Source organism: Macaca nemestrina, chromosome 2, assembly GCF_043159975.1.
Source record: "Macaca nemestrina isolate mMacNem1 chromosome 2, mMacNem.hap1, whole genome shotgun sequence".
Taxonomy (NCBI): Eukaryota; Metazoa; Chordata; class Mammalia; order Primates; family Cercopithecidae; genus Macaca; species Macaca nemestrina.
The window spans coordinates 32,817,023-32,838,628 of NC_092126.1; the positions used below are offsets into that span (position 1 = coordinate 32,817,023).

Sequence of the window (21,606 nt, forward strand, 5' to 3'; positions counted from 1 at the left end):
TTTTTTTTTCTTTTGAGATGAAATTAAAAATAATACAAAGAAGTATGTAAAAATATATATTCCCCACTACTCAGGTTTAAATTAACTTTTTTTTTGGTCATTCTAGCTTTTTCATAAAACAATGTCTCTTTTAACTATGACCCTTATCTTATTCCCCTCTACTGATGGATTTGGTGAACATCTTTTTAGACTTGAATACAAATGTACCCACTCCTAAAAGTGAATGAACAAATAACTGTTTCTGGTATAAGTGTATATATCAAAAAATAGTGTATGTCTTATATCTTTCATTTTTCACTCAACATTTTAAAAAGAGCTATGTTGTTCTACACAGATAGTTTATTTCTTATAACTGCCTGTATAATATTCCATCACATGAATATGACATTTTATCTACACCCCAACTGGTTTAGAAAATCTGGATATTCAAAAAAAAAAAAAAAAAAAAAAAAAGAAAATCTGGATATTCAGATTGTTTTCAATATTTTGTTATTACAAAGAATGCTGCCTATTTTTCTTTGATAGTCCCATCAGTCAAGCCTGATACAATAAAATTTTATGCATGTCAATTACTATATGTTAAGATCGATGGAATGCTGAATATTTATAATGGGACCTATCAGAAAAACTAAACATTTTAGTATCTCAAATAAGTCATAAGTCTCTAATGATTAGGGGTGGTGTGATCTAGTGAGAAGAGTAAAGAATTGGCACATATGTGGATCTTGAACAAGGTTTTTAATCTTTTCATGTTTCAGTTTACTCTTCTGTCAAATGGGGAACAAGGCCTGTCCTATTTACTGCAGAGTGTTCTAATTAAAATAAAATGATAAACATGAAAGTATTCTGAAAAGGCACAATCACTCTACATAAGATGGAGCATTATTTTAAAAAAAGGAAAGCTTGGCTAGTGTAACTTGACAGTTGTCACTGGACCGACTATGTGCCATGCCCATTCCAGTACCTAGGGATATTGACTAGTATGACTCAGTGCCTGCCACCAACACAGTGTAATAGGGAAGAATGCCATACTTCTCTATGATTAAACAAAGTAAGGCTTAAACCACTTCTGATCACATCTTCCTATCACTGCCCATTTCTCTGCACAACTTTCTTGCAAGAACTGTCAACAATTGCTTCCTTACATCATAGTCTCTTTTAAAACCAATCCAATTGGTCTTCTATCTCCACCTCTCCACTAAGCCTGTTCTTATCAAGGTCAACAATGACTGCCACAATGCTAAGTCCAATAGTTTCTTCTCTTTAATTTTTATTTTAGGTTTAGGGGTACATGTGAATGTTTGTTACAAAGGTAAACACGTGTCATGGGGGTTTGTTGTACATATTATTTCATCACCTGGGTATTAAGCCAGGACCCAATAGTTATCTTTTCTATTCTTCTCCTTCCTCCCACCCTCCCCCTACTTCAAGTAGACCTCAGTGTCTGTTGTTTCTTTCTTTGTGTTCATAAGTTCTTATCATCTAGTTCCCACAATAGTTTCTTCTCTCACCTAATCTCATTTGATTTCTCAAACATCAATAGATGCAGTTTTCCTTTCTTTCTCTCCTGAAAAATGTTCTTTGCTTTGGTTATGTGAAACCTCACTGTTTCATCAGGCCCTCTGTTCGAATTCTTTTGTGGTACCTTTTCCTCTGCTCAACCTCAAGGTGTCTGAGAGTCCAAGGTCAGATCCTGCGTGTTAATCTCTGTACCCACCAGTCTCTTCACAGGTGATTTATACAGTCCCATCTTCAAATTCCATCTATATGCTCCTGACTCCCCTATCTGTATCTCTACCCTTACTCCAGAACTTGATTCAAAAATCCAACAGCCTAACTGGCATCTCCATTTGGAGCCAGGAAACGCCATTTTCCTGATTATGACAAGCCAAAGACCCTCCGAACCCCTGCCAGTGGTGTACAGAACCTCATGTGATCTGACCTCTGCAAATCTGACTTCTTTTGATACCACACCTACCCAGGCAATTGGCCTGTTCTCTGTTCCAAAAAGACACCATCTTTTCTCACTGTAAGGTCCTTGTACTTGCTGTTCCCTCTGCCTGTAGTGCTTTTCCCTTGATTTCTTTGCACAACTGGTTCCTTTTTTTGTTATTCATAGCTCTTCTCAATCCCGCTCAAAGAGGTCTTCTATGACCACCCACCAAAAGCAACCAACCCACTCACTCACATACCCCTTTTTTACATATGTGTATCAATACTTGATGTTTTGCTTACTAACTGTCTCCCCAACTAGAACATAAGCTCTATGAAAACAATCCTGTTTAGTTCATCACTATTCTCCACAGCCTTAGGACAGTTTATCTCACTAAGTGATACACATTTTTTAAAAATGTGAAAGCAAAGTGGTTTCAATACAATGTGTTAAATATCTCAGGTGCCCAGTGGAAGGAATGGTATTTGGGCTGGACCTTAACTACGCGCATGAAGCCAAATAGGGAGACAGGAATATGTGGGTAAAAGGTGGGAGGAGAGATTCCTGAGAGAAGAAACCATGTGAAAAAAGGTAACAAGGGCACGGTGTATTCTGGAGTAGCAACTATCTCAACTGTGAGAAGCTGGGGCATGAAATAAAGGCGGGCAGGTAGATTAAGGCTGGAATATAAAAAGCCTTATATATCATGCTAAAGAGCTTAGATTTTATCCAGGAGTTCAGGGAAAACTACAGAATACTTTTGATTAAAGACATCACTTAAGTTTCAGAAATAAAATTCTGACAGCCATGTGTGAGAATATGGAAATCCCCCCCTTGGAGTCTCTAAATTAAATCAAAACAAAACACAGAACAGTGTAAATACTCATCTGCTTGAGTGGTTTCTATGAGTCTATCAACATAATTATTTCTCTATATTATCTACATAAAATGTGTCATTTTTCAACTTAATCATATAAATAAAATCTTATGTATGTTTATTTTAATGTTTGCTGGGCTACTAAACATACCTGGGTAATAAACTTTTTTCCCATCAGTCTTGTAGACAACCATTGTGATAAATTCTCGATTATTCGCAAAATCATCCTAAAATCACAAAGAATCCAATGTGGTTAGAAAATGGGTTGAAAATGCTATTTATTTTCTTTTTAAATCTCTCCACAAAAAATGCTCTTTAAAGTTAAAATACCTCTAATTTTAAGAGCATTTTTCTCAGCTATTTAGTGCTATAAGAAACATTGTTTTTCTGAATTAAATTGTCATTTTAACAGATGACCACAATGTATGAAGTAATATAGTAAATAAGATTCGGAGGCTATTAAGATTATGGTTAACCTTTACAGAATCAAGACTAATGATTTAACATTTCCAAACTCCCTTCAGCATATTTCAATGTTAATATTAAGATGTAAACTATACATGATCAACCCCCAAACCCTCACTTTTAAAAAGCACAAACTCCCTCATAGTTTTCTTCAGAGATGACTTTTGAACAAGATTTAAGTGTATAATTATAAAATACAAATTTCCTTAGAGGAAAATATTCATTTGTCGGAGAAAACACTATTCTCTGGGCACCTAATTAAACAGGCTGGTGTTTACGTATGTCTTTCACAATGTTCTAACTATATTTAAAAAATTTCTGTATGGGATATCATTAGAAGGGTATCAGTACCTTGTCTGTTATGTGTCTACTAAGCAAAACCCAAACTGCAGCGCCCCCCTGTGGACACTGCACCTCCAGTTTGTACTGGGGGTTGTTGGCCAGGCTATAGGCATCTTTCACAGGTCCTTGCTTAGCATCCCAAGTACTAAAAGATAAAGTCAACAAAGAAGGTTGTAATTAAATTTCTCATAGAGCTAAAATATAACACTATTTCAAAAAGTGAATTAAGCTATCTGAGTTTTTGGTTTTGTTTTACTGTTTTTAAATTTTTTGGCACAACCAGGAAGCATGGAAAGAAAACAACTATTAACAAGATAGTCAGTGTGGGCATGACAAAAAGAGATGGAATGCTAGTCTTCCTAAATTAACCATTCCGTTTTTTATTTATTTTTTTGAGACAGAGTCTTGCTCTGTTGTCCAGGCTGGAGCGCAGTGGCGTGATCTTGGCTCACTGCAACCTCCACCTCCCAGGCTTGAGCGACCTGCTGACCTCAGCCTCCTGAATAGCTGGGACTACAGGTGTGCACCACAATGCCCGGCTAGTTCTTGTATTTTTTGTAGAGATGAGGTTTTGCCATGTTGCCCAACCTGGTCTAGAACTCCTGAGCTCAACCAATCCGCCCACCTTGGCCTCCCAAAGTGCTGGGATTACAGGAATGAGCCACCGCGCCTGGCACCATTATGTTTTTACGTGAAGAAAGTGGATGCTATTTTAAAGCATACTCTGCAATGCGCAAAAAGTTACCTGTGAATACACGTTGATTCTTTAAAAAGACCTGGATTCCAACTCAAATAAATCACATCATAATACTGGCACAGATCATCCCAGGAAATCCAAAATATTCCTGAAAATTAATATCTTTGTTAATCTAAAAAAATCTTAATGCTAAATGATTTTAAGTCAGTTACATATCTTTCACCTTGTTGAAACATATTTTTTTTGTTTTTTGAAGAATAAATGGTATTAAAATTAAAAAGATATATTTACCGTTGTCTATTTTCTGAGCTGTTCGGGGATCAAAGTTTAAATACTTTTGCAACTCTGGAGTCCAGTTTTTTATATCATTTTCACTGTATCTTCCTTTCCAACGTAAATGACTCCAAGGATTTTTCAACTGGATAAATCGCAGCCCCTATGTACAAAAGAAACAGGAGATAACATTAAGTTGCAAAACAGTTTTTATCGTATTAGTTCTCTTATTAGAGGATGAACTGAGTACTTATCAATTCTTTTCCCTTCAAATCAACTTGAAATTAGTATTTTTAACACTTTTACCAGGTCATACATCAATCAAAAACTGTAAATGGCTACCGACTCCCTAGAGCTAATAGTGTAGTCTTTCACTGCATGTAGTTAAAATTATATAAAATTCATAAATCAGTTTCTTAGTCACAGCAGCCACATTTCAAATGTTAAATGACCACAGGTAGCTAATAGCAAATTCATTGGGCAGCCCAGATGAAGAACATTTCCATCATTGCAGGAGTTCTAATAGACAGTACTGCCTTAGAGCATGAAGTATTTTCTGCCTTTTCAAAGCTCACTCTACTCTGGCCCGACTTTATTTTCCAGTATGTATACTCCATGTATCTTTGGCTCTAATCTAGTTTTTCCTTTCAGAATGCAATAAAATCTTTATTCAATTTTGCCTCTAGAGGCATTTGCTCATGCTGTTCCCTTTTTCTGAAAGGCCCTCTTTGATCCCTTTAGCTATCCTTTCTTCTCAGTGCAGATAGATACGGTGAAGAAAAGAGAAAAGAACATGGACTTTGGGGTCAGAATAAAATGGGACCAAATTTCAGTTATTTGGGTGGGTCATTTACCCTCTCTGAACACTGATTGACTCATATGTAAAATGAAGATTATGATGTGTCCCTAGAAGATGGCTGTGAAGATCAAATGGAATTAACATAAAGTACCTAGCATTTAGTAATTTCTTTTTTCTCTTCTCCAAACTTCATAGTGCTAACAATCTGTATTACATTAGTTTAAAACAAATAGTATCCTATCTTATATTGTTTCCTACAAATGTAGTCATCTTGTCTCCCCAATGAAATAATTAACTCCTTGAAATGGTAACACTATCATCCCTCTTCAGATTTTCCACTGATTTATGGAACAGAGTGTAAAGGTAAATGCTCAGTCAATACCAGGCATGTCTACAGAATTGAATACATTGATTCAGGAAAACAAAAGAGGTGGTAAATCAAAAATAGTATTTGTCTTACTAAAAGCAGTCACCTTAGGAAATTGTGTACTTTTTAAAATGATATCATAAATCAAACTGTTTGGGAGACATCTAAACAACCACCACAACACATTCCTTTTGCTATTTTAAATGGTGACAAATTGTGGCTGGGGGTAGATGTACGTGATTTCTGGACATAAGACTCATTCCTCTTAGGCTATATTCCCTAGAAGCTTCATTAATACAATTTCTTTCATCAATATCTTCTACACCATATGTGTCTCACCACACGTTAACTCTAATTCCTTTCTTTTCAAAAAATTTAATTCTCCATAAGCAGGTAATCTGCTTCATTTCAGGACTCTTAACACTTCCTAAAAGAGGAGCACAAAGGAGAGCAAATTGCTGCTAAGCTTTTCAGAGACAGACTCCCAGCATCAGTGATATTCAAGGACACCAAGATATGGCTGTAGATTTTGTTGGGATCGGTAGAGAACCAGCCCTAAAAAGAAGGAATGCTAGAGAACTTAAAAAAAAAAAAAAAGAATTTGATTTTGCTGAAACATCCAATTTCTAAAGTTATTTCCAAGTGGCAGCAAAGGAAAAGACTTGGACAGCTTCAGAAATTCTATAACACTTGTCTGAACTGAAGTCAGCACCCTGATGTGGAGCTGTACTTCCATAGTAGACTATTTATGAAACATCACCTCAAAGACACAAAAATGACCCAAAGAGAGAATTGCTGAGACTAAAATGAAGGCCTTGGAATACACAAGCAGGTTAGAGGTAGTCAAACAAAAATGATAGCACTTTTATGCAAATATTAATAAATATTGAAAATCTCTTAAGTGAAGAAAGTCACCAATGATATAATACTAAGCAGAGCTGTCATAGTACAAGATTAGGTCTTTCTGCAAAAAAGAGGTCCTAGAGATAAATGCTTGAATCAAATATGGAAATATTTTAAAACAGAAGTCGGAACTGGCCAGGCACGGTGGCTCCCACCTGTAATCCCAGCACTTTGGGAGGCTGAGGCGGGAGGATCACAAGGTCAGGAGATCGAGACTATCCTGGCTAACATGGTGAAACCCTGTCTCTACTAAAAACACAAAAAATTGGCCGGGCATGGTGGCGGGTGCCTGTAGTCCCAGCTACTCGGGAGGCTGAGGCAGGAGAATGGCATGAAACTGGGAGGCGGAGCTTGCAATGAGCCGAGACCACGCCACTGCACTCCAGCCTGGGCAACAGAGCGAGACTCCATCTTTAAAAAAAAAAACAAAAAAAAAACAAAAAAAAAGAAGTCAGAATTAAACAAACACTTCAAAAGGTAAGTAGCAAAAACTAAAAAACAAAAATAATGCACCTAGGAAACTCCTTGAATATATATCTAAATAAAACAGTACTGGAGAAAACCTTTAAATATACATTTTTTGAGGCAGGGTGTCACTGTGCCAACCAGGCTGGAGTGCAATGGTGTGATCTTGGCTCACTGCAGCCTTTGGCTCAAGTGATCCTCCTACCTCAGCCTCCCAAGTAGCTGGGACTACAGGCATGTACCACCATGCCCAGCTAATTTTTAAAAAATTATTTATTACAGAGATGGGGTCTTGCTATGTTGCTCAGGCTGGTCTTGAACTCGTGGCCTCAAGCAATCCTCTCGCCTCAGCCTCCCAAAGTGCTAGGATTACAGGTGGTGAGACATGGTGCCCAGCCACTTAAAATGTTTTGACTGGTATTTGTGGCAAATTACAATTCTAAAAAAACCCAACCTTACTGGTGTACCTAATTTCATATAATGTTTATATTTTTTGCTTTAAGTGGTCAATTTTTATGCCACTTTTAAAGAAACAATTCTACAGAGTATGGCTGGGGGGTCCAACACTGACCAGCTAATTTGTAAAGTTCCAAGACTATAAATTTTATAATGGTGCAATACATCCCTACCGTCCTCATAATTCATATACAGTCATGCACCATATAATGAAATGTTAGACAATGATGAACTACATATATCATAGTGGTTCCATAAGATTATAATGGAGCTGAAAAACTTCTATTGCCAAGTGACATCCTGATGATCCTGCCCCCATGTGGGCCTAGGCTAATGTCTGTGTTTATGTTTCAGATTTTAACAAAACAGCCTTAAAAAAAAAATTAACAGAAAAAAGCTCATGTGAAGTATTTGTGTACAGCTCTACAATGTGATTGTGTTTTCAGCTAGTTGTTATTACAGAGCCAGAAAGTTAAAAAAAATTTAAAGTTTATAAAGTAAAAAATTACAGTAAGCCAAGGTTAATTTATTGGGCTGCTCCGATGGTAGTGGGTTAATCAGAACTTATTAATAACATTTGTATCACTAAAGTTGGTATACAACCACCACTGATGAATTTGGCTTAGAACAATTCATTATTGAAGAAAAAAATATTTTTATAAAGTCTACATGTCCAGTGTTCATAAAGTCTACAGGAGTGTACAACAATGTCCTAGGCTTTCCCATTCACTCACCAGTCACTCACTCACCCAAAGCAACTTCCAGTCCTGCAAGCTCCATTCATGTAAGTGCCCTATACAGGTGTATCATTTAACAAAATCTTATATACTGTCTTTTTACTGTGATTTTTCTATGTTTAGATATACAAATACCAAGCTGTTACAATTGTCTACACCATTCAATACAATAACATGCTGTACAGGTTTGCAGTCTAGGAGTACTAGGCTATACCACAGAGCTTGGGTGTAGAGCAGGCTGTACCATCTAGGTTTGTGTAAGCACATTTTATGAAATTCATGCCACAACAAAATCACCTAACGATGCATTCCTTAGAATGTATACTCATCATTGCGGCCGGGCACGGTGGCTCAAGCCTGTAATCCCAGCACTTTGGGAGGCCGAGACGGGCGGATCACGAGGGCAGGAGATCGAGACCATCCTGGCTAACACCGTGAAACCCCGTCTCTACTAAAAAATACAAAAAACTAGCCGGGCGAGGTGGCGGGCGCCTGTAGTCCCATCTACTCGGGAGGCTGAGGCAGGAGAATGGCGTGAACCCGGGAGGCGGAGCTTGCAGTGAGCTGAGATCCGGCCACTGCACTCCAGCCCGGGCGACAGAGCGAGACTCCGTCTCCAAAAAAAAAAAAAAAAAAAAAAAAAGAATGTATACTCATCATTAAGCAACACGTGACTGTAATTCCATGTGCCATACATAAGCAAACAACTCTAATTAACACATAGTAGTGTTCTGTTATTGCTGACTGATCACTACTTCTATTCGTTCTGGTATTAAGGGTCCTTCATTAAGAAATAGTATTTCTTTAATAATCTTTGTATTTTCTAATCCATAGAACCAATCCATTTTTCAGTTAAAAATAACAACAACCTCAGAAGTAATGAAGTCAAATATTCTAACCAGATATTGCAGAAACAGGGTCTGTCTGAAAGGCCTGACAGCATGCAAGGGCTTCTAGGAAGAAAAATACCTGCTCACACAAACACAATGGCATGTATCTTATGCCCAGCTATCTTCCTATTTTCTTCCTCTTTCACAATTTTTTTATTTTTTCAGACAGGGTCTCTATCACTCTGGCTGAAGTGCAGTGGTGTGATCAAGGCTCAACACAGCCTTGATCTTCTGTGCTCAAGCAATCTTCCCACCTCAGTCTCTTCAGCAGCTGGAATTACAGACATATGCCACCATGCCCAGCTAATTTTTAAATTTTTTGGAGAGATGGGGTCTTACTATGTTGCCCAGGCTGGTCTTCAACTCCTGGCCTCAAGAAATCCTTCTGTATCAGCTTACCAAAGTATTGGGATTACAAATATAAGCCACCATGCCTGGCCCACTTTCATAAGTATTTATTTAGTGTCTACTATGGGTACTGGTCCATGGCCTCTTAGGAACTGGGCCGCACAGCAGGAGGTGAGCAGTGGGCAAGTGAGCATTACAGCCTGAGCTCTGCCTCCTGTCAGATCAGTGTGGCATTAGATTCTCACAGGAGTGTGAACCCTATTGTGAACTGTGCATGTGAGGGAGCTAGGCTGTGTTCTCCTTATGAGAATCTAATGCCTGATGATCTGAGATAAACAGTTTTATCCTAAAACCATGCTCCCACCCACCCCTCCGTCTGTGGAAAAACTGTCTTCCACAAAACGGATCCCTGATGTCAAAAAGGTTGGCGACCACTGCTTTAGAGCTTAACAATGTGATTGATCCAAACACCAAGACGCAGTGTGGAATCTTGGGAGCTATATATTCCACCTCAAAACTGCTGGTTTTATGGAAAAGACAAAGAGGTGTAACAGCGTTTCTGTTCTGTCATCAGTATCTGTGCCATCCCTGTGATTTCCTTTCCCACCTTTTAATTTCATAATTCCCAATGGTAGAGATCAAGTTGTTTAATGTAGTAGGTGAAATGGTTTATAAACTCCACTTTAACCTTGATTTGTCAGTATTCAAAAGTCTGATAAATTATCTGGGATCCCTGCAATGTCTTGTCCAACAGGAAAAATAAAAGAAAAAAATTTAAGGCAAAACCTTGAACTCTCTAATGTCCAAAACAGCATATGCATGTGTGGGAACCAGACCCCACTTCTCTCCTTCAGCTTCTGTCATCATTCCAGTTGACGCAGTGATGAGGACATCTCCTTTGTGAAATCTGGAATGAACCCCAAAGACAATTAATTAAAGTAAAACATGTTTGTAATACTAAGATCACACCATTTTATCTTTTAGTCTAATGGCTTACATGAAAATGGGCTGTTCCCACCCCCAAAGAATTTTCAAAAAGTACATTTCTAATGCACAGTATGTAAAATAAATGATCACATTTCTCTTTTTTTTAAGTTTCTGGCAACTTAATTCCAAAGTAGAAACCTACCAAAGAAGGAAAACAAATGCTAAATTTCAAGTGGTTTACAATAAAAAATAAAGACATGAAATACCAAAGGCATTTCCCAATAAGGTACTGAGCTTTCTAGTTTTGCAACCGAACGGGTATTACTGTTTAGACAAATTTCCAGTCCCTTAAATGGATACGGATTATCCATTTAAGGCTTAACTTCTCAGACTTCTCTTTTCTCACTTTCCCTCAACTTGGTAACTAATTAGTAAATCTAAAATAATTTTTCCATATTACATATCCAAATATTTTGGACTATCTACAATTTGGATTAACTATAACTATTAAGGGAAGATAACTGAGGACTGACTATAGGAAGTACAAAATGTGAAGTCTATTTTAAAAACAATTTCCTTAATAACTAAAAACAGCAGCTTCTGCAATCTCTATTCTAAATAAGCCGTGATGTTTTTATTTTTTAAATTTTTATTTATTTTTCAGATGGAATTTTGCTCTTATTGCCCAGGCTGGGGTGCAATGGCGCGATCTCTGCTCACCACAACCTCTGCCTCCTGGGTTCAAGCGATTCTCCTGCCTCAGCCTCCTGAGTAGCTGGGATTACAGGTGCCACCACCAAACCTGGCTAATTTTATATTTTTAGTAGAGATGGGGTTTCTCCATGTTGGTCAGTCTGGTCTCAAACTCCCGACTTCAGGTGATCCGCCCGCCTTGGCCTCTCAAAGTGCTGGGATTACAGGTGTGACCCACCACGCCCAGCTGGCACGATGTTTTTAAACCGCCACATTTACCACACACATAAAACAAAGAAAAATGTTTACCTTTGATAAAGCATTCTGAAAGAATTATCCTTACTGAAAGTTTGGCTATCTGAATGCATAGCAATTCTTTCTGGTATCCAGCCAGTCAGTGCATGAAGATCAATATTCTGCAACAGAAACACATTTCAGGACTGCCAGTGTCATTTTCAAGTTCTTAAATCCCCAGAGCAGCTATTATATCTCGCTGATTTGGCACGATGATTTTGGTAGAAATAAATCAGAAGGTAGATGTTTTCGACCAGTAATATATTTCTTATTTAACTCAAATTCCTACCTGAATTTGAACATATGTATTTTTCCCTACAATCTTTGTTGCTTTTCCTGCATAAAAAACTATTTTACAGGTGAATATGATAAAAAGACACGTAACAGAAAAAACTCCTTCAATGATGCAGTCACGAGTCCTTTAGTGAGTTCTTGCAATGATGCTTCTCATGTTTTACATACATTCCCATTCTTTCTCTATCTAAACTTCACTGAGTAAGCAACGATTAGAAAGCTAAACTAAAAGTATGTGAAGGATAGAGCAACTCAAAGTATAGGCTGGGAAGAGAAAAACTGTAACATCCTATTGCATTTAATTATGACCTACATATTCTTTGCCTAGCATTAGAACTGGGCATAAAAAAAAGAACCGGACAAGTCAAGGACACCTGGTTTGGCAGGGAAACTAATCACTTACAAATGATGGGTGATTTGCATACGTTACTTCATTTTACTGTTGGAATAAAGATGCAATTTTCATCTTTACGACTTTAAGACAAGAGGTGGATATTATCCTTATATTATGGATACATGAAGAGGCTAAGAAAGGTTAAATACATTTTCTAAGGCCACAGGCTGGTTATTGTAAGAATTTAAAGTCATGCCAATCTGACTAATTTCCTTCTGGCTCAAGTCTAGTTGACCTCATGCAACAAAAGGTCACTGGCAGACATCTCAATCTTACAGGTTAAGTTCTGTTAAGGTTGGATAAAACAAGTAACTCTTTGAATCTGAATTACAAATAAAAATATACATGACAATATGACACATCCATTTGATCTAAACAGACTGCAATGGAAAGGTACACTGTATCTATAATTGGCCTTGTATCCCAACATAAAAGCAGACACGGTTTAGGCTTTCCCAGATACACAAGAAAATATACATATATCCCCATAATATGGGGACTGGTCATCCTTCTTCAGGGGCTGATAATCTGATCTCTTTCCCTACGAACAAAAAGACCATCTAGAATTTTTCAAATTTAAAATAGTTACGTTAGATAGCATAAATCTATGTCTGGATTGTCTTATCTATTACTTACGGAGTTAGATCCTGGAAAATCATATCCTCCCATGACTTTCATGTATGCTTTTTCTATGAGAGAAACCCATAATTCACTTTTGTTGTTGGAATAAGAACAGAGCAATTCTCCCTTGTGATCAACAGGTAACTGGTCATCAATTATCACCTGGAGAAAAAGAACATTAACCTTGTTAGGTGCACAAAATATCTTAAAATCCTTTCTATCAAGAAACAAGAACACATCTTTCATACTGATAAAATATAAGGCACAATATGCCGACAGCTATTAAGGTAATGTTTCTAGAATCATACCAATTATAAAATGTTCTTTTTAATATGATATCTTTCTTCAATTTTATAAGCTGATCTGTCAGATAACCTTGAATCAACTGATTAAATGTCATGTAACTGTCACTGAAATTAAAAGGTTGAGCATCTGAAATAAAAAATCTAAAATTTGAAATGCTCCAAAATCCAAAACTTCTTGATCACTGACATGATGCTCAAAGGAAATATTTACTGGAGTGTTTTGGATTTTCAGATTAGAGATGTTCAACCTGTAGGTATTCTGCAAATATTCAAAAATCTGTTAAAATCCAAAATGCAAAACACTTCTGGTCCCAAGCATTTCGGATAAGGGATACTCAACCTATATGAGATATTCTAGAAATGTACATTTAAAATAATTACAAAAGGGCCTCACTATTAAATAACAGTACTATTATCATTTTATCCTAAACCTGTAAAAAGACTCATGTGTAGTTGTAAAAGTAGAACATTACCGCTAGAAAATACACATAAATAACAGAGGAAGTAATCACGGATACAGTATCTAATTCATATTAAAAAGTGATCTGAGGCTGGGCGCGGTGGCTCACGCCTGTAATCCCAGCACTTTGGGAGGCCGAGGTGGGTGGATCACGAGGCCAGGAGATCAAGATCATCCTGCCTAACATGGTGAAACCCCGTCTCTACTAAAAAGACAAAAAATTAGCTGGGAGTGGTGGTGGGTGCCTGTAATCCCAGCTACTCGGGAGGCTGAGGCAGGAGAATCACTGGAACCCAGGAGGCAGAGGCTGCAATGAGCTAAGATTGTGCCACCGCACTCCAGCCTGGGTGACAGAGTGAGACCCCGTCTCAAAAAAAAAAAAAAGTGACCTATGAGATATGAGGATAAGAAGAATTTTGATTTAATACCAATAGGAAGATTATGCAATACATCTTTAAAGATTCTTTAAACTAGAGTTCAAGAATTATAGTTCAGTAAAATTATTCTCAATAATTTTCTTTACTTTTTAAGTAATCAGGTAAAATGGCTCTCAGAGAGTGTTCTAGTCAACAACATCAGCATCACCTGGGATCTTGTTAGAAATGCAAATTTTGATCTCATCTCAGACCTCCTGAATCAGAAACTCTGGGCATGAGGTCCAGAAACCTGTGTTTTAATAACAGATAATCACCTGCCAGGTGATTCTGTGCATACTAAAATTTGAGTATTACTGAACTACAGAGCAATGATTTTCAGACTGGATCACCAGGGGATCTAGGTGAAATGCAGATTCTGATTCAGTAAGTCTGGGGCGAAGCCTGAAATTCTGAAAAACTAACAAGCTCCCAGGTGATGCTGATGTTGCTGCACGGATCTCAGCATGGACAGGTAGTGGAGAACCTTAACAATGCAAGGCCCTTGTAACAGAGTTCAGAGTCCTTCCTTAAAGGAATTAGTGTAAATTAAAATTATGCATATATATTTAAAAGGAAATAATTTCAAAGGCTTGTTACATCTCAAGTTATGACTACATATACACTCTTCTGATCTAACAGATTTAGTTTGTCTGATAACAATCACATGAACTATCAGATGAAAATTTATTTTAAGCATTAGCAATCCTTAGTTCAATGTTACTTTTTGAAACTGTATACATTTTCTCGAAACCATTTAAAAAACAAGTTTATACTTGCCATGGTTTTAATTAATTTTTAATTATTAACACATGATGCTACTGGTCGTAATATATAATATGACAGACTCTAACTTTTAAAGTGTTTAAATAGATGACATTTCTTAATGATTTCACTCAAGATTAAAAGGTAGGGAAGGGATAGAGACAAGGGATGGGAGTGGGGAGAGAAATTATTCACCTTTCTTGGGACACCATTGAGGTGAAGTTTTACCATGTACTTCCCACATGGATTGTACTCTGGTTCGCCATCCTTGTTTTGAGGGTAAATTATGCTTTTGTAAGAAAAATAAATATTAAAATACCAACATTAGCATTCAATATCAACTACTATACAGGACATTTCATTCAGGCATATACTACCATCTTGGCAATTTCATAAAAACAAACAGGAGAATATTTTCCTACAATAGGCCTAGAAAATGAACTACACCCTAATCAAAGTGCTTATTTACTGTTAGTAAATAATTTTCTGAGATCACAAAGTGGACATAAATTTCAAAATATTCTGAAAAGTGCTCAATGTTAACTTATATACCCTAATAAATCATCTATTAAGTGTATATATTTAAGCCAGTTAAAATAATCTTTTATCACTGGCCCTAAGAAGTAAACACGGCTTCAATTAACCACAACTAAGACAAGTAGATACAACTTGACATAAAGTTACATAAAATTATACAATAACATACTTCAATAACTATCAGTATCAATTTTCTTTTAAAATACATTTGGACCACTTATATGGCAAATAGTTGAAACTAAGGACTGCATCTAATTCATCTTTGTACTCTTAGCACTTAACACACAAAAACCACTCAGGAAAAGTTGAATGAAAAAATTATAATGCTTAATTTTTGCAATGAACGATTTTAAGTTAATGTATCTTTTAAAAACTGAAAAATTATTTCTGAAACATTTTAATACATTCTAAAGCAGTTCAAGCCAACAGAAATATGTTATATTTTCCAGTAACCACATTAAAAGTTAAAAAGGTAAAACGTAGTCCCGGCTACTCAGGAGGCTGAGGTAGGAGAATCGCTTGAACCCAGTAGGCGGAGGTTGTGGTGAGCCGAGATCGTGCCATTGCACTCCAGCCTGGGCAACGAGAGCGAAACTCCGTCTCAAAAAAAAAAAGAAAAAGAAAAAAAAAAGTAAAACCAATTTTAATGTTTTATTTAATCACAAATCAAAATATGATTTTAACATATAATCAACACAAAAATTTGAGATATTTTGCAATTTTGCATTTTTTTGTTCTAAGTTTTCAAAATCTCATGCATTTTACACTTGCAGTACATCTCATCTTAATTCAGACTAATCCATTTCAAATGTCTATAGCCACATGTGGCTAGTGACTACTTCACTTAACAGTCCAACTATAAAGTATTATGAATATGACATGATTTTACTCTGATCAATTTCATTTCAAAACATATTAATTCCATATATATTAACTACATGTGTATAGGTTCTTAGACTGTTTTAGCCTATCTTTCCACATTCATAAATCATCTGCTTAATTTCTACAGAAGGGCCATATTCTGAACAATATGCCCTCTCCCCTTTCTATACAGATAAGGCTTAAGTTTTAAATTTCTAGTTAAGGGACAATTACAACACAAAAAGAGGTAGAGACACATTTTTACCTGGTAATTAACTTCTTATTAAAACGTCTTTCATAAGCAGCACTGATGGCCAGTGATGCCACAAAGGAGCAATCCGATACTATTGTCTGTTAATAATAATTAACATATTCATATTCATTCATGTGATTTTGACATTACCGCAATATATGTACATTGCCCCAAGTACCTACTTTTTATACTAAATATCTTTTTTTAAAACTTTTACTTTAGGTTCAGAGTACACGTAGAAGGTAACAGGTGAACTTGTGTCACAGGTGTTTGTTGTACATATTATCTCAACACCCAGCTATTAGCCCAGTACCCAACAGTTATTTTTTCTGCTCCTCTCCCTCCTCCTATCCTCCACGCTCAAGTAGAACCCAGTCTGCTGTTCCTTTCTTTTAAGCTGTTCTCATAATTTAGCTCCCACTTATAAGTGAGAACATTCAGTATTTGGTTTTCTGTTCTGCGTTAGTGTGCTAAGGATAATGGCCTCCAGCTCCATCCATGTTCCTACAAAAGACATCTCGTTCTCTTATGGCTGCATAGTATTCCATGGTGTATATGTACCACATTTTCTTCATCCAATTTGTCACTGATGGGCATTTAGGTTGATTCCATGTTTTTGTTATTTTGAATAGTGTTACAATGTGTACTAAATATTTTCTTGGCTATTATTTGAACAGGAAAGTAACAAATAGAAACACGATACTGCCGACTCATACATTTTATTCTAATAAATCCTACAAAAAATTAAATAATGTATTTCAAAAAAATTGATTTTGAATAATTACTCAAATAATTAAATATCCTTCTATTGCTATCCTTTATCAAAGGTGAAATTCAGATTCTCAAGTTTTGCATTTACAGGTACACAATGATAAACAGGGTCCACATAAAAATCTGTAATCACTCAAAACAGTGATTTATACTTATATTATCTCAGCATGTTTCAGTCAAAATGTGTAGAATGAACAATTTTTCCAATTACACTTGTGTGCCTGAATATATAATAAAAATCTAAGAAAAAACTCAAATCTATACACAAATTACTTTAAAATGCTGACTTTTCTATAAAATCATACAAAATAAATGCTCACCTGCTTTATGCTAAAACTGGACACAGTATATATCATTGTAGGATTGTTGGTGAGGTCTTCTGGTCGTACCCACTTGGAAAATGTAGTTTTCTGTTTAGGTGATAACGGTAGCTTGCCCCATCTATCACTGAGGTAATAATAAAAATTAAAATAAAAAAATTAATCTTAAAAGATGACTCAAAGTCAAAATTAAATTTCCTAGAGATTTTTTTTTTTTTTGGTCTAGTGATTATAGCAGTACTATATCATCCTAAAATAACCTTCTGGTCAAATCTGGCTCTTTATAGAGTCCAGTCAACCTGATCATCTCCTCCAATCAAAAAATATACCTAAATAATTGAAAACAGAAGAACATCTTATATTCATTTATATTTAAGAATGTAATTTTTTAAATTTAGCATAACTGTATTTAAGAAATTCAGCAATAAAATGAAACCATTAACAACAGTACAAGCTGATTCATTCAAAAGGACCTAGGAAGCTAAAGATTCAAAGCTGGTTCTTTACAAACTCCAATTGGCAAGGCTAATAATGAGTGCAGCTAATTTAGTGAATGAATACTAACCACATGCCAGATATACACAATCTACTTAATTCTTAAAACAATTCTATTAAAGGAATTATTTTTGGAAATAGCTTAAAGTGATTAATGACTTACCAAGGTCAGACACCTAAGAAATAGCAGAACTGGCATCTGAATCCAGGTCTCTGGTGCCAAATCCACCATTCTTACCCATTACCCTCTACTCACTGTGTGTTACAGTATTTCTCTAAAACTGACGTGTACACCAAGGGGAAACATCTACCTTTCCCCCCTTCCCTAAATCTTTTTTTTTTTTTTTTTTTTTTTAAACAGTTGAGGTCTCCATATGTTGCCCAGGCTGGTCTACGACTTCTGTGCTTAAACGATCCTCCAGCCAAAGCTGATACCAGCCTTTCTGAAGTAAATACCAGAGTCCTGGTATTACAGACATGAGCCACCAGGCCCAACCATCCCCAAACCCTTTCTAGAGCAGGAGCAACAAATCCTTGGTTTTCAAAAGATCTCTTAGTAATAGAAAGCATATAATATGCAAACTGGCATAGACATAACTTTTTTTTTCTTCAAAGAATGCTGACAGATACTGGGAGAAAAGAGGATTTTGTGGTCAAGTATGACCTACAAACTCCTGGTTAAAGTATTAGTTTTTTCATTGAAGGGCACCTCTAGACTTTTAATAAGCCAATGTTTATTGTAATGTCTTAGAGTAGAATATGGCATATAACATATCTCAAACATTTTTTATTATCATCTCACAGAACCACTAGTATTCCAGGTAACATTTTGGTACCTGTATATCAGGAGCTAACCGTAAACAGAAAGTGAGCTAACTGAATTCAGAAGAGTTTGAAGACAGCTGTCAAAAATTTTGAGGAGAAAAAATTAAGGCAAATTCAAATTCATAATCTATTATTAACCTGTCATATGAATCATATTTCAGCATAAATCCAAGATTCCATAATATTTGTTCTCTCAAGTCACCAGAGGATTATTAAATTCAAGGTTTTTTTACCTTAGAACTTAAAGATATTAAAATATTTTACAGCCAGGTGCGGTGGCTCATGCCTGTAATCCCAGCACTTAGGGAGGCTGAGGTGGGCAGATCACTTGAGGTGAGGAGTTCGAGACCAGTCTAGACAACATGGTGAAACCCATTCTCTACCAAAAATACAAAATTAGTCAGGTGTGTGGTGGGCGCCTGTAATCCCAGTTCCTTGGGAGGCTGAGGCAGGATAATCTCTTGAACCTGGGAGGCAGAGGTTGCAGTGAGCTGAGATTGCACCACTGCACTCTAGCCTGAGTGACAGAGTGAGACTCCATCTCAAAAAATAAAAAAATTTTACAATTAAAATATTTATTCAATAATGATTATTTTATAATTTTAAAATCCATGACCAGAATAGAAACAATTTTAAAAAAATAATTCAATCTCTCTAGTGCAAGAAAACCATTAATAAATTCTGGAGCCTTTTCCTGACAATCTGTTATCCCAACTTAAAAACATTTACTGTTGCTTTTTCTTCTGATTATTCCTACAGTAAAATAATCTAAAAAATAAGAAAATATCTTGCCACTTAGAATAGTAATTTTAGTATTTATTCTTGTTTTTCTCCCAATTTAACTACTTCAAGAACTATTTATTGAGTATCTACTATACACCAGATACTGTGGTAGGCACTGGGGTGCAACTTAATTAAAACAGACATGGTCTCTGTTCTTATGAAGTTTATATGCCAGAATAGTAGACAAGCATTAAGCAAGTAAACACCTTAAAGAAAAAAAAGAAAAATTCCAACTGTGACAAGTGCTCTACCTAAATTAAGGCAGTCTGTATGGCTACATATTTTACTTTTCCAATTATATGCATTTTCCTGTATTATCACATTCCTTGAAAACTTGATTGTTTATGGCTACATAACATTTTTCTTACGGACACTGCATTGTATAAGCATTACAAATATGATTTACCTTAATTTGTTGCAAAAAGAAATGATAAGTTTACATCTCTATTTGAATATTGTCAAGGAGATACTAGAACAACTGATTCATTTTCACAATTGTAACAACAATGATAAATCACTTTCATACGAATTTTTGAGTATATCTCTAAATAGCTCCTTACAACTGGATTCCTGAAGTAAAATTACTGGTCAAAGAGGTATAAAAAACATTAAAGTATTTGAAATATACAGCCAAATTGTTACATAACTAAGTAACAAAATGATTTTTCTAGCAGTTAACCTTTATTATATAGTGCTTGCTACATAACAGCACCATTCTCAGGGTTTTACATTTTATTAACTCACAGTACCATTATGAGGCAGTTTCTATTATTATCCCCATTTTACAGGCAAGAAACTGAGACAGATTTAACAAATTGCCCAGTGTTACACAAGATTTGAGACTAGAATGTCTGGCTCTAGAATCTTGCCCTGAACATTAATGCTGCAAAGTTTCTCCGATATAAAAATTCCTTTGATCCCAATCAGTTACTAGCATCACACAGCTGCCTGAGTGAAAAAAATATGTTAACTGGCTTTGTGATACCTAACCCTTGGTCATTCAAGAACAGCAAAACAGTAGAAAATAAACAGCAGCCCTTTTGTTCTTCACAGAGCCTTCATATTCTATATAGTAAGCATCCAGCTTTTTTTTTTTTTCTAATAATAAACACGCTCATTGGAGAAATTCTGAAAAATAAAAAAGTACTAAAAGAAGTTAAATCATACAATTTTGTTACCTAGACATAACCACTGTAAATATTTGGGTATATTTCTCCATATCATTTTTTTCTATGCATCTATAAATACACGAAAAGAAAAATAAGGGTCAGGCACAGTGGCTCAAATCTGTAATCCCAGCACTTTGGGAGGCCGAGGCAGATGGATCACTTGAAGTCAGGAGTTCAAGACCAGCCTAGCTGAATGGTGAAATCTCGTTTCTACCAAAAATACAAAAATTAGCAGGGCGTGGTGGTGTGTGCCCGTGGTCCCAGCTATTTAGGAGGATGAGGTGGGAGAATCATCTGAGCCTGAGAAGTCAAGGCTGCAGTGAGTCATGATCACATCTTTGCACTCCAGCCTAGGCAACGGGAGTAAGACCCTATCTCAAAAAAAAAGAAAAAAAAAAAAGAAAAAAAATTGGGATATTATATAATTTTCTTTTTAATTTCTGTAATGGGAACATTTTTTCCTACAGTTTTAAAGACTTATTTTGAGTAGTATAATATTTGACTGTATAGATGTACCATTATTTAATCATTCCCATATTGCTAGTCTATTTCAATAATTTTTTGCTATAACAGATGCTTTGACGAGTGTCCTTATTATGTACATCTTTGACTGTTGATTTCCTTATGATGACTAGAAGCTCGGAGTCCTGAACCAAGTAATATTTTTAAGGTTGTAGACATAAGCTGCCGTTGTCCTGGAAGGCTGTGCTAACTAATCCTCTCATAAATAGCCTTTGCTTGAATTGGATCTTCTTAGTAAACAATGATGTCATTCCATTTCCCTTTTCCATTCAGTTTCTTTACTGAGTGTTAGAATTTCTGTTGTGATTCAACCACTGCTTGGACAAATATTTACTGAGTGCTTACTTTACAG

At 36.0% G+C, this 21,606-nt stretch overlaps 1 protein-coding gene across 2 annotated transcripts in view; it reads right to left on the reverse strand.

The window, feature by feature from the left end:
• The window catches only part of LOC105490399 (calpain 7), a 46,992-nt gene that overhangs the window by 7,820 nt on the left and 17,566 nt on the right, over positions 1 to 21,606 (reverse strand). The window contains exons 7-16 of one of the 2 annotated variants that reach the window (XM_011755954.3): positions 17,461 to 17,587; positions 16,382 to 16,467; positions 14,914 to 15,007; positions 12,791 to 12,937; positions 11,482 to 11,588; positions 10,339 to 10,459; positions 4,606 to 4,750; positions 4,363 to 4,462; positions 3,627 to 3,762; positions 2,962 to 3,037 (exon numbers count right to left, since the gene is read on the reverse strand). In XM_011755954.3, the coding sequence (XP_011754256.1) occupies positions 2,962 to 3,037; positions 3,627 to 3,762; positions 4,363 to 4,462; positions 4,606 to 4,750; positions 10,339 to 10,459; positions 11,482 to 11,588; positions 12,791 to 12,937; positions 14,914 to 15,007; positions 16,382 to 16,467; positions 17,461 to 17,587 (1,139 nt within the window). The remainder of the gene's footprint in view (positions 1 to 2,961; positions 3,038 to 3,626; positions 3,763 to 4,362; positions 4,463 to 4,605; positions 4,751 to 10,338; positions 10,460 to 11,481; positions 11,589 to 12,790; positions 12,938 to 14,913; positions 15,008 to 16,381; positions 16,468 to 17,460; positions 17,588 to 21,606) is intronic. The other variant, XM_011755955.3, reaches the window with a different exon arrangement.